Source organism: Nothoprocta perdicaria, unplaced genomic scaffold (assembly GCF_003342845.1).
Source record: "Nothoprocta perdicaria isolate Ctin4 unplaced genomic scaffold, notPer1 scaffold_332, whole genome shotgun sequence".
NCBI lineage: Eukaryota > Metazoa > Chordata > Aves > Tinamiformes > Tinamidae > Nothoprocta > Nothoprocta perdicaria.
The window spans coordinates 512,334-526,218 of NW_020455569.1; the positions used below are offsets into that span (position 1 = coordinate 512,334).

Below are 13,885 nucleotides of genomic sequence, written 5' to 3' on the forward strand. Positions count from 1 at the left end.
TCAGGATACCCTGACCCTGACTCATGCTTAAAACTGCCCAGCAAACTCAGTGCATTTGTGATCCTGCATGCACTCATGGGCACCACACTGCCATCAGCCTCGATTCCTCAGAAAAGCTGCCTAAACATGCTGTCATCCCTGCAACTGGAGTGTCACTGTCCCCGTGCTTGGAGCAGAGCCAGGGGAGCACCGGGAGCAGCCCTGCTTGAGTGGCACCCACCCGTGGCGTGTTGGGTAACCCGCCCTGTGGAGATTTCCCTGCTGTTTGGGTAGGCAGAATCCCTGCGCGCAGTTGTGTGTAGCAGCCCTCACATCCCTGCTCTTCCTTTCCTGATGCTGCTGCGCGTGGGGCCAGGGTGGGTGTCCAGCGGGCAGCAGGGACACCCCTGGGTGTCCTGCGGCTGGAGGGGAGGCCGGGCGGCGGGTGCYGCTCGTGGGGCCGCGCTCTCGTCTTCCCGCCTGCTCCAGCCGCCTCTCTCCTTGCAGAGATCTGCYTGCTGACGCGCGGGCGGCGCACAGCCAGCGTGCGGGCGGACACCTACTGCCGCCTCTACTCTCTCTCCGTGGACAACTTCAACGAGGTGCTCGAGGAGTACCCCATGATGCGCAGAGCCTTTGAGACGGTGGCRCTGGACAGGCTGGACAGGATTGGTGAGTGCGAAGCGTGCGGCTCCCCTTCCCGCTGCCCTGGGGCTCCATCGCCGGGCCTCATCCTTTCCTCCTTGGCTGGAGCCATGGACTGAAGGAGGCCCTTGCCCATCTTCCAGCATCAGCTCCTTCTAGGAGCACTGTTAGCAAGCAGCTGAATCCACATTCTGCCCTCTCTTACACATAGACACTTCAACCCACTCCTGTGCCCATTTGTTTCCATTTCCAAGAGGCCTTTTTAACAAGTGGAGAGTGCAATCTGAGCTGCAGGGCCGTGCTGGCGAGCCCACTGGCTTCTGAATTTTAGCTGAGAAAGTGCAAATGACCACAGCCTCCCAGGCTCAAGAGAAAACAGGGCACGCGGTGACCCCAAGGCATGCAAGCCAAGCCCAGACTTTGCTGAAACGCTCTCTGGAAGAGATCACACCTCAGTATGAGGGAGTGGCTGTTATTAGAGTGTGGCCTGGGTTTTGCAGGGATCCCAGTGATGCTGTGACTGTGGGGCAAGTAGCAGCAATGGTTTTAGGAGAAAAGTCACGTTGTTGTGGAGCAATCTTCGTCCCTGGTACACTGCTACCATCATGGCTTCTTGTTGGACCACTGTTTCTCTAATCACAGCTGAAAAGCAACTGAAGGAACAGAAAGTGCTGCAGGGAGGGGAAGCACCTGGTCAGCTGTCCAGCAGAGTCCACTATAGATATTCCCAATAGAAATGGGCACTTGGTAGATGGAACRAATAACAGAACTTTCCACACCCCAAAGTAAACACTGGTATCCAAAGACTAGTTCTGGACTGTAGTAACTAAAAGTGACCCGTGCATGATGCTGTCCTGCCTTGTGCTGTGRACCAGCTGAAGAAAACCGGGATGGGACTCTCTGGCATGGCTGGAGCCCTTAACTGGGGTTCACTGACTCGCACGAGGTCACTCAGGAAGTCTTTGCAGGGCTGAGGCCTGAGCGTTTCAGAGGCACAGCACAACTGAGGTTCTTACTATACCTCTCGCAAAGCTGCACTCATTTTCATTGCCTTGCAGAAGCAAAAAGGTCAGAGCAGGCCTGAGCGCGCTGTGGAAGGTGGAGAGGGTGATGGGGTGAGGAGGAAGCAGGCGTCCCAGTGTGGGCTGCGGTGCCTCTGAAGCTTTTCCTGCCGGGAACACTGTGTTCTATGCACCCCACTACCTGCTGCAAACCAGGAAGTCTGATCCCAGGAAAAGGTTAGGGGCTAAACATATATAGTTTGGCCAAGCCCACGCTAACGAGGCCCTCGTGTGAGTGGCAGCAGCGCCGTCACTTAGGTTATCCAAACGAAACGGAACCCGCTGCTAGGGAAGGTAACGTGAGGCACCGCGGGGGAGCCCAGCCTGGCTTTGCAGGCTCCAGTTCCCTGGGGGGAGCCGTGCTCAGGGCCCTGTGCTCCCGGGGCAGCRGTGCAAGCGCCGTTGCCCTTCACCGTGTGCAGCTGCAGAGGCGACCAAGACCCCCAGAACACGTAGCTGCCGGAGCTGAGCTTCCCACACCGCTGCGGACACGGTAAGCGCGGGGCGGCTTCACCTGGGCGAGCCCCACGGCCAGCGTGGTGGCAGTTCCTCCATGAGGCAGCTTGAAGCCACCTCGGCTCTGTCCTGCGCAGCTCCAGCCAGGCCTGTGGAAGCTGTAGCTGCCGTGGAAGAGAAGAGCACAGATGTAGCTCAGATGAGATCCTCGGGTCTGGGTCTGCGCTCCGGAGAGTGGAGCCCGCGGGGAGCGGAGCCCGCGGCGCGCTCGGCACGCGCAGCAGCACAAGCAGTGCTGCTCTCCCCRGCGCACAGAGTGACCACAGCGCAGAGCTCCTCAGGGCTGTGCAGCCGCTCTTGCTCTCCGTGCAAGCCCGGAGCAGCACTGAAAGCCGATGTTACGGCAGGGARTTTAACCTATGTGAGAAATGAGGCACGTGGAGGAAAAGTCAGGCTGCTTGAGATCACGGTGAGTTGATGGCGATACAAAGAATGAACCTGAGGAGCAGTGCAGCTCCTCATCCTGCAAACCACAGCAGTGCTCTCTCTTCACTGCTTCGTCAGACCTGTGTCCGAGCTGTTTTTGTGGTGTTGCCTGAGTTTCCAAGGAGCAACACTCAGACCCTGAGTCAGAGCACTCATCTGGGGCATTTCAGTGCAGACAGCCTTTCTGGCATAGAGCCCTTTTCCATCAGCAGCACGGAGGTGAGCCCAGAAGCCCTACAGAAGCCTTCAGTGCTGCTGTGCAAACCTTCCTTGCTCTGAGGGGAGAAGCTGCTCCTTTCAGCACTGCTTTCTGAAGTGGCATGAACAGCCTCTCCTGCATCTTCCCCTGGGAGAAAATCCGTTCCTCCAGTAAAATCCCTTCCACCGGTATCTGCAAGAGGTCGATATAAGGCCAGAAGGAGCCATGGAGCTGCTGGAATAACAGGTCCTTGGGGTGCTCAGGCCTTGTGCTCCCCGGCTTTGTCACGCTGCTGGCCTGAGATGACAGCAGTCCYAGTGCCTTGCAGAGGGTGCAAAGCTGCAGCATCGTCCCCTGGAAGATCCTAGTGCTGCCCCTGGTCACATCCAGACCTGTGAGGTGGCTACTCTGCCAAATTATCCTCATCCTCCACCATTGCAAAATACCCTGTTGTGCCCAGTGCTCTAGGACTGGGGTTTCCCCAGGGAGCCTAGGAAATTAGGCACATCTTACTGGAAGTGGCCACCCCCTTGGAGAACTCGTCTCCGTAAACACGGCATTCCTTCCCTTGCTGCTGCACCGTGCACCATCTGGAGAGAGCTGAGCAGCAGCGCGCTGCTGTGCGGGGCAGCCACGAGCTGAGGTTTTGAAAGCAGAGGGATTATTACACGGGGCTGAGGATAAGGAATGGAGATGCATGAGAGGCAGGTACGAGCAGAAGCGGGAGCGTATTTGTGGTTCACGATGTGTTCAGCTCACCAGCTGCACGCAAGACGGAGGCCAATGGGCGCCTGTTTGCCAAGCACTCGTGCATTCCCTGTCCGCCTTCTCCGCAGTGGACAGCRCGTCCTTGGGCAGCCCATGCCCCACGCGGCTCGTCACAAGGCTCAGAAGCGCCTACCAGCGCCCGGCTCCAGGAGAGACCCCTTCCAATATTCCAAAGAACTCTGCTCTTGGGAGTAACTGCGGCCTCTAAAGAACGCCCCAGGCTGCAGAAAGTCACACGTTTAACTCTCCCCAGGCTCAGGACCTGAAGATCGCGAGGAAATTAGACTAATATATCACTGATTAAGCCTTCCTCTTTCTCTTGTTCTTGGCCAAACTGAATGATTCTTCTTCATATTAGTATGTTGAAGTGATTCGATCCTTTCTCCAGCGAGTACCTCTTTGTCTGGGGAGCCTTTGTGAGGAGGCCCAGTTTGTGATGTGTCAGTTAGTTACATAAGCCGCACGATTTGGTCCCCTGAGTGGCTCTGAAACTGGCTTTTGGTGACCATTGAAGCTTAAAATTAGATTTTCACAAGTATTTGCACTTGTAAAACACTACCACTCCCATGCTCCATGAAAGTAAATACCCCACAGGTTGTGAATATTATCAAATCAAAGTTCATTGATGCATTCAAAAATATTGGGGGACAGTTATTTGCCATCATTTGTTATGTTGCAATGAATATCACAGATGTCTTCCATACAGCTGCTTACCAGCCATATCAAGGTCACTGGTGAGAGCATATTTTGAAGCTAAAGAAAAAGTTGTTTATTTTTCGTTTTTTTCAGGAATTTAATGCCTTGCATTTCCTTCGGGCACTGCACTTGTTGCTAAAAGGCAAAGCTAGGACCACACAATACCACTCTCTAAATATTAGCCCAACAGTATTTTATTGATAGCATTATTATGCTACAAGAGCATCTGTTYGAGCGCCTGGAGTGGTAGCAGTGGGGAACGCTTTGCTGTGTTGGCAAGCCTCAGTCTGGCTGTTCCTTAGCTTGTTCCCTGGACACCCTCGGCTCACGATGCCACTTCYGCAATTGAAATCCCGTCAGGATTGCACCCCGCTTGCCTCGGTCGTGCCCGATCCCCCGGGACCTGCTGCCTCGTAGCACTCGCTGGCCTAGTGGGAGGTACGTTAGAGGATCTGGGGCCCGTGCCAGCCTCTGCCACAGGCTCCTGTGTCACCTTGTCACRTCTTTGCTCTGTGCTTCAGCCCCTCAGCTTTTCTGCAGGGCAAACAATGCGAGCTGCAGGGGCAGCTCAGTCTGCGAGTGCTTCTTAGCTGCCTAGTCCCTCGTGCCAGGTGCCAAGCAAATTCTTATGAATAAATAAAAGGGATTAAAATGTGTGTATGTAAACCAGTATGTAGTTAGCATAAAGTTTGCCCTGTGCCTGTCCCGCAATCCAAGATTCCTTCGCCTTCCTCAGGAGAATAACCCTAAGAACAGCACAGCACACACGTGGTGAGCGAGCAGATCAGAGCCTAGGGCTACAGGAGCTCTTACTTAAGGCTACTGATACAGACACAGCTAAGTCGAAGATTTGCAAGTGCCAGTGGCTCAGGGTTAACATACAGTGCTCTGATGGGTATTCCTTGGGGGAAAGTTTTGTTTCAGAATCACACTGAAGGCTGCCAGGCAGACTCTCGTTATGCAGGTACGGAGCAGCGGGCAGCAGTGGCTGGCAAGTGACAGCGCAGGTTGCCCCGTGCTGTGACGTCTCTGGTCATGGGAAGAGCCCCCACGTAACTGTTTATGGGGAACATAAGGTTCACCTAGCGCCGTGCGCGCTGACCAGAAGCCTTTTCCCATCATTTCCAGCACTGCGACGCCGACGTCTGAGTCAGCCTTAGCTCCTAGAGCCAGCAGAGCACAGGGCATTTGCAGCGTGTGGCTCGTCCCTGCTGCAGCTGGCGTATAGAATAGCCAGGGGATCCTGCCCTGGAAATGCTGCCTGCCTCAGAAATAGGTAGGAACTTGCACTTAAGCAGGACTCAGGTGTCTAAATTTCCTGTAATTTCCAAGGGTAGGTCCAGACCGAGAGTTCTGTGCGTTCAAAAAAATATCTGCCATGACTAAGGGCAAGTGGTTTCGGCTTAATGAGGGTGAGCTGGAAACCCTGTCTGAATATGGAGATGCCATTTCTCGTGCAGTTCTAGAAGGAAAACAAAGCCTGGGACATGCCTGAAGGACGGGGAAGGGCAGGAGGAACTGATAAATGAGATCTCAGGAGATTCARCCGACCTTCAGTTTATCCCAAACCAAGTCTACCTTAAGGACTGCAAGTTTTCTGGGAAGAGTTAGGCCTTGTAGGCAGGCGTCACAAGTGGCACGGAAGGATGGGAGACAAGACACATCCTTTGTGCCTGGGAGACACAACCAAAACAGGACCCGTTTTGAGGGAGGCTGCTGAGGCAGCGGCAGCGGATGCAAGCAGTGTGTTTGTGTCCCCATCTCCATGGGTGCTCTGAGTTACCAGATGCCTTTTGCTTTTGAGAGAGCCACATCCACAACTGTTGTCTAAAACACCGCTCAGATAACATTTTTCCCACTCCAACTCCCTTTTAAATAATTTTCAGCCACCCCTTTTCATAAGGTAGGACCTTCTTCCTTGCCCTAACCTCAGGGAACTGGTCCTGAGCTATCCAGCATCTCCCTGCAACCAGAGCGTGCTGCAAAGCCCACAGCTGACAGGAACCTGGTGCCAGGATGTCACCAGCCCACGATGTCACCAGCCCAGAGCTGCCCAGGGCCAGTCCCGCTCAGAGCTGCCACCTCCTGCAGGGCTCTGCCAACACCCCAACTCTGTTTGTTCTGCATCGTTTGCATATGACAGGAACGGGAGGGAAKAGCAGGAGGGAAGAACTTCATAGGGTAAAATTAATTCCAGCGTTCTCCAAATATTACGAGATTTTTCAGATGCAGTTTTCTCTATGTATTATTTCACGTACTGCAGTTTAGCCCAGTTAAAGGCTGTGTTCTCTCTGCCCCTTAGGCACATCTGTAACAGGTTTGTGGGAGAGCAGACACAGCCAGGTAGACTGGACCTGTACAGGAAGCAAAAACTCCACTCGGAAAGAGAGGGAACTGTCCATTTTAAAGCTCACACTAATTATTGCTTGTTGAAATGGTGATAAGAAGACACCTGATTGAATTTGCTGTTCCCACACAGCAGGCTCTGTGCTGGTGCAGTTCAGTTCCCTGTGCATGCAGGGCCTGGCTTCCATGCCGTGCATCCATATGTGCGCGTGTAGCTCCCGACAGGCCAAGGGGGGATGTTGTCCTGCTGCAGACGTGCCCCCAAGGGTCACGCGGGCTTAAGCAAGAGGGCAATGAGAGCAGTTTGTCAAGAACTGTACAGCTGCTCTGCATATGCTCCCATGGACAGATTCGCAGAAAAATTGATTGAATTAATGTGAAGAGCAGGTTTTCTAAGTGCGCTGGATTTCGGTGTGGAAGCTCTTGCTCAGGACTGAGGCTGCCGAGATGAGGCTGACCTTTATGTGACAGTTAATGCAGTTTGCTGCGGGGTGACCTCAACCTGAGAGGAGGTCGGGCCCGGCCAGGAAAGGAGCACGGGGGTTCAGAGCCATTTCAGATGCCCGGCACAGCCCATTCCCTCTCCACACAGGGGCTCCCGGGCGCATGCAGAGGCGGGAGCTGGTGGGGAGCCTCCAGCCAACGCAATCCCGTTGCAGAGGGCTCCCCTATGGCAATCTGCATGTCCAGGGTCACTTTGCCAGCGCCGCTGCCCCTCCGGGGACCGTGGCAGCAAGGTGAATTGCCAGCAGGTAAYCCAAAGCAGAGCAGGACCAGGAGTCCCTTCCCAACAGGGCACCTAGTGCCCAGCCGCGTGACTGGCGAGTGCAGCCCGGGAGCAGGAGGCCTGTGGCAGCGCCGGGGCGCAARGCAGCCCCATAAAGGCAGGTTATTTCAAACACACGCACGTTCAGGAGGCACTTGGGTGACCTGAATTCCTAAGCGGCAGCCTGTGGACTCGGAGAGAATGAAAAGAGAAATGAACATAAAGTCGCAGCTAATTTCCCCAGTGCCTGGCAGAATGCTAACAACGGAAAGCTAATTTTGATATTTTGATAGAAGAATTATTGTTGAGTTTTGGCTCTTTTTATGAAATCGCAGGGCCCTTTCTCCGGGTTTCTTTGTGTGCGCTCTGCAGTTGAGGCTATCGGACTTTGCAATTCTTTATTAAGGCAGCAACATCTATTAGTTCCGTTTCCACAATTTCGCAGACACCAATCCACTTCAGAGCTCCAGCAGCGTTGCGAGAAGCATCTTTCAGGCTTTAAATMTCTTCTCTTTTCCTGTGTTCAGTCTATTGTCATAGCAAGAAAAATAGCAGGGGGAAGGGTAGACTCCACCGCAGTAGTTAATGCTGGTTATTTTTGCCTGGCCATCGAGACAAAAGCGGTGAAAAAGTCAGGAGAAGAAAGTCAGGAGACACGAACAGGGAAGGGTGAGTGGTGCAAGATGTGGAAGAGTCTCTCGGGAAGAGGGCAGTCTTCAAAAAACAGTTTGGTCTTCGCGGCCCAGCTTTGCCGGGGTCCTGCTCCAGCTGAGCTGGTCCCTAGGTCTGCTGGGGATAAGGAGGGGCCTGGGCAGCTCCGTGGGGATGTTGGGCCCTGCACAACGTCCCAGGCTGCAGGGCAGTGTCTGCTCCGCAGGGAGCACCGGCGCCGTGCGGGGCCGGTGAGGAGACACGAGCCACTGCTCCCCACGAGCGGACGGGGCTGCTTGAGGCAGAGGAGGGAGAGATTTGCCCTGCAGCTCTTCACTCGGAGGAGCCGGGCCTGGATCCAAGCAGGCTGAGAACTGGGCAAGACGGGATGCACCCCGGGCAGCACTCAGAACAGGAGAAGGAGCCGCTTTGGCAAGGAAAGGGATSCTGGCCTTGGGAAGGGTCCCTTCGCAGGGACACTGCACTGATTCGGAGTCTGGCTTTGGATACACCCTGTGCTGCAGCCACGCACTGGCMCACGCTCTGAACCGTCCTCGTGGCTCTGCCCTGAGCTCTGCCAGGGCAGCAGTTGCTGAAATGGAGCTGATTCCATGTTCACTGCAGAGCAGCGTCTGCGGAGAGCTGAGCAGCGCTGTCAGCGCCGTCTCCTGGAGGAGCTGGGTGACTTAAATCCGCCCCGAAGCGCTGCGGGACGAGGAGCTTTCACAGGGATGCCTGTGCTCCAGGTCCTGTGCTTCTCGTACCTTWGACTTTGCTCAGCATTTTAGTTTTTGTGTGGTAACGCAGAAGGAGAAGCTCCTGGTAACGCACAGGCTCTGCGGTGGAGCTGCAGGGGAAACCAGACTGTGTGAGCAGGACGGCAGGACTCGATTGCAGTCCATGCACTGGTGCTGGGAGCTTCAGGGCATCATTGCAATTAGGGTTGTGCAGAGCCAAGCTAATCAGCCACRGAGTCCTCTGATGACTGCATTTAGGCATCTCCTTCCGAGGCAGTTGCAGGAAGGAGTTGGAAACTAAAGCAACATCATGAATCAGAGCAGGGGGAGAAATAATTTCCGAACCACTGGCCCAAGCAAACTCAATCCTGCCCCATCCCACCGCTGGCTTATGTTTCATGCAGGACTTCAGTTAACCCTACCAGGAGAATGTCCTACCCAAGCCCTGCCGTGGGGGCTGCAAGCTGGAGGGGACAACCCCAGAAGCAACCAAGGATCCTGGAGGTGTCTAGGAGCACCGGGTAAATGATGCACTTGACCGGAGTGGGGAAACAGAGGGTCAGTCTGAAAAAGTGGTTTTGAAACATTCCTCTCCCCTTCAAAACTAAAAGGGAGCATTTCAGTAAGTGTGCTGGAGACACAGGAAGCAAAATTTGAAGATTTTCTTCGTATAAYAGAAAGGAAATAAAAATGCATACAATGAGATAGTTGATAAATAACAGTTTTGYTTGACTTTTGTGCCAAGGAGAATATTAAAATGTAGTGTAATATCAAAGGAAGGCTGTTTAAAAATTAATCAAACTAAGCATTGAAGGGGTTTTTGGTGGAAGTGTTTTGTCAGTGTGACATAAATGTAAGGGGCTTGGATGAAATCATTTCCCAGTGAATAGTGCGGGCTGGGAAGCTGCGCGCGGGCTCTGTTCAGCGCAGGTCCAAGGAAGCCGGTGTGCCGCGGGGCGCCTCCTGCGCTGGCAAGAGCTCTGGTTCTGAAAACACCAGGGCTCTCCGCAGCTTGTCCGTGCAGCTGTGACGAGCACGGCCGGGAGCCGGGAARGGAGCGGGAGCCTCGGCCAGGCGGCACGGGAGCAAGGAGCCGTACCGGGCTGTGCRGGGCGCCRCGGGAGCCCYGCTGCTGTCCCTCCTCATGCCCTTCTCGGCTGCTTTTCCTGCAGCCCGTCGCGGGCAGCGTTTCTGCCCGGTTGCTTTGAGCTCGGCAGGCTGTGCCTGACCTTGCAGCGGGGCAGGGAGCGCCCCATGGCCCACGCTGGGATTTGTACCCTCAGCTCCGGAGAGGGGAGCGTTGCAAACCCGCAGCCCGCGGCCYTCCTCACCTCACACCCCTCCTTAACAGCCTCTCCACATAGCCGGGTTGTTCTTGTCTGCCTGCCTTGGAACCATTAATATTTCTGTTTCCTGAAATTAATTCCATTAATTTTCCTGTTTCCCAGCTCTCTGGGATCKGTTTTGTCTGTGATTGTAGAGGATGCTGCCTGGAAAGCTCTGCACAGGCACAGACCGACCTTTGAGCCCGCCTCACTCCCTTCCTCTGTATATTCCAAATGGAAAGGTGACATTGAGGCTTCCCCGGTGTAACTGCTACAGGAGCAGCTCAGGTCGCTGCTTTCTCCCTTCGACCTTCCACGACTGGCGTTTCTTTCAAAGAAAACTGCCTCTCCAGGTGCCTTCCCGCTTTTTGGAGGGGCTTCTTAGTGGAGGGGGGACACACAGGCATTAAGCACCCCRAAGCGCTGCCCACTGCAGGCCTGGCCCCGGGCCCTGGCTGCAGAGCTGGAGTCAGACCCGGCCCGGGCCGCTGCCAGGCCAAGCAGGGAGCTGCRGATTGAGGCCGGTCTGAGAACTTGCACAGCCTTGCGCAAGCAAACTRGGGCATTATCCTGCTGCACCCTCCTCAGTCATTTCCACCTCCTTTAAGGGATCCACTCTTGACTTTAAGATGTTAAGAGACCTCCCCTTCATTTGCTCTTCCAGTGCTTAGCTACTTTTACCATTAGTCTGCTGCTTGTTTTTCATCTGGACTTGTCAAAACCAGAAGACCTCATGACTCTTTCTAAAGCCTTGAAGAATGGTTCTTACCAGCTTCCTCTTACTGCAAAATAAGTATCAAGACACTTGTGAGAAAAAGCTAGAAGTGTGTTGTGCTTCTGTATTTACTGATGCTTTCAAGTCTGATTTTCTGAGCGTTTTCATGTTTTTGCTGTGCTTTTTCAAGTTTTGCAGCTAGCACTGGGACACTGTACTGCAGGCCAGTGCTAGGTGGGCTCTAAGGCCAGACAAACTCATTGCGCCATATTTTCTACCGCACTGAAAGGATAAAGTGTTGCGATGATGATAGTGTTTTTCTGCAGGGTAAAGAGTCCAGCTGGAACATGAGGTTCGCTGGGCTGCAGTTGCCTTCAAGTTGGGGCTARAAGTTCCCGACCACATAAGATGGTGACTGCAGCATCTCGCTCTTTTGGCACGTGATGTCCTTGTGCCCCTTAATCACAGAGAAATTCTTCTTCAACGAGAAACAAGTGCTTGACTTTTTCTTCCTCCTGGGACTGGTGAGTGTTAGGATGGAGTCCTGGCCCCTCTGAGGTCAACGGCAGAACTTGCCATGACCCTGCAGGAGCTGGGATCGCTCCCAAAATGGTTTGCAATGTACCATGAGATTCCCACACAGCAGGTTTTAGCTGAACAGTGCCTGCAGGACACTGTTTTTGCACTGTCCGTGGTTCGGCAGCGGAGCCGCCTTTCTGCTGGGAACACTCCCAGCACACGAGCTGCCCTCGGCACTTGGGCCCTGCAGGTTTCTGCTGCGCTGGAGGCAGCTCACGAGCTAGTGAGGGGGCACTGACAGATGGGGGGTAATGTGGAGAGAGCCCGGGGTCCAGTCTGTCTTGAAGCCTGAGCTGATGTGCTGGGCTTTGCTTAATAGGGTATCATGACAGGGTGATTATTTTCAAGCATAACAAGATCTTGAGTGCAACAGAAGTGCCGGGGCAGTAGTTAAGGACACATTAATGAAAGACCTGATGAACATGTATAAATCAGAAATCTGCATTTCAGCTGAGGTTTCTTCCACAGTTCGTCTAGAGCTGAGTACATAGTATATAATTTCAGGAAAATATCAGGCTTCTTCAAGAAAAACTTGYAGCATATGCTCCTAGTTTCAGCAGTATTTTGTGGAAGTCATTTGATGGCAGAAGTTCTCTGTTAGACTGTAGAAGGGCCAGGACTTGGCCAGTGACCTTGAATGTTGATGCTGACTCTGCTGTGTGAGTCCTGTATAAGGCCTGTCCTGTGGGATCTCCAGGTCCCTCGACCATGGCACAAAGGCAGAAGATGGACCGTGTGCCATCTTGCTGCTGGAGCAGATAGATAGACTCTGACAAGGCTGTTCCCATACCGAGGTAGCAGGCACACAGTGCCAACAAGATGAGGCAAGTTTGGTGGGAATCTTGTGGGAAGATCCCAGTCTGGTGGGAATTTTGGTATGAGACTCAGACCTTCTCTTTCTGCTTTCTCTACAGGTAAGAAAAATTCCATCCTGCTGCATAAGGTCCAGCACGAYCTCAATTCGGGTGTTTTCAACTACCAGGAGAACGAGATCATCCAGCAGATCGTGCAGCACGACAGGGAGATGGCCCATTGCGCCCACAACGTGCAGGCCGCCGCCGCCGCCGCCTCCACCGCCACCCCTGTCATCTGGACGCCGCTGATCCAGGCGCCCCTGCAAGCCGCAGCGGCCACCACGTCCGTGGCCATAGCGCTGACCCACCACCCACGCCTCCCCACTGCCATCTTCCGCCCGCCGGTGTCCGTGCTGGGCTCCCTGGGGCAGCAAGCCAGCCAGACGCCCAGGCAGCTCAAGAGGCTGCAGTCGCTCATCCCGTCCGCCGGGCCCTCTGCCGTGGGCTCTCCGTCCAGCACGCCCGTGTCCCAGCTGCACACACCAGGGGCAGAGACRCCCTCATCCTCCTCCTTCCACATCCAGCAGCTGGCGGGCTTCTCGGCGCCYGCCGCCTTGGCCCCGCTGCAGCAGCCCGCAGCGGGCTCCCCTCCGGCCGGGCCCGGCCAGCCGGCCCCCAGCGGCGGCCCCTCCGCCGCGGGACTCGGCCACTTCCAGCAGGCGTCTTCGGGATCGCCCCTCGGCACCGGGCAGCCCGCCCAGCAGCCGCAGCCGCCTCAGCAGCAGCAGCAGCAGCAGCAGCCCCTTCCCAGCAGTGGGTTTGGGCACTTCCAGCACGCGGCAGGGAGCTCCCCGTCGACGTCTTTCACCCAGCTCCCATCAAACTCCCCCCCCAGTCTTCTCAACCAGTTCCAGCCCAGCACGAGGCCACTGCAGGGGGGACAGTTGCAGCAGCTCTCAGGCAGTGGGACCCTGGCGGCAGTGAATCACTTCCAACCCCCTCCTTCTTCCAACTCTCCGTCCTCCAGCCTAAGCCAGCTGGCGCAGGCCCCCGGCGGGCCCTCCTCCGGCCTGTGTCAAACCCATCCAAGTGCATTAGGATCGTTAACTGGAACGATAGCTCAGCTCCACCAAGAAAGGCCACCTTTTGCCTCCGTGTCTCCGCTACAACAGCCCGGTGTGGCCTCSCCGTGTTACACCCCCTCTGGCCTTAGTCCTCCCAGTCAGAGCCCAGTGGCAACAAGAACTTTTCAGAGCGGCCCYGCCGGGGCCTCGGGCTCGCACGGATCTCTGCTCCTGTCCCAGACAGCCAGCCCAGCTCCTCCRCTGCTGCAGTCCAAGAACACGCCAGGGCGCCTGAGCCAGGACCTCAAGCTCATCTCTGCTTCCCAGCCATCCTTGCCCCAGGAGCTGGCTCAGGCGCTCAGCCAAAGCTCTCCTCACTCCTCCAGGGAATCCGTTTCCAGCTTCGTCCCGTTCCCCGGCGCCGGGGCCGGACTTGTTGGGAAGCCCTGCAGCTCAGTTCCTGGGCGTGTGACTTTGCCGCGTCAGATGTCCTCAGGTTCCTTACCCCATCCGCTGGTGTTGGGCGCCGCTGCCCTCTCCGCCGGCGGGCGCAAAGCGTCCGTCACGCTCAGYGGGGACCTGGAGCCCGTCCGCTCCAAACTGCCCTCCAATTTGTGA

General features: G+C 55.3%; 1 protein-coding gene across 1 annotated transcript in view; it reads left to right on the plus strand.

Annotated features, from left to right (window-relative positions):
* Positions 1-13,885, plus strand: part of HCN4 (hyperpolarization activated cyclic nucleotide gated potassium channel 4) — a 65,271-nt gene extending 51,386 nt beyond the window's left edge. Inside the window, exons 7-8 of the mRNA XM_026043634.1 lie at positions 487-651; positions 12,324-13,885. Coding sequence (XP_025899419.1) covers positions 487-651; positions 12,324-13,885 — 1,727 coding nt within the window. The remainder of the gene's footprint in view (positions 1-486; positions 652-12,323) is intronic.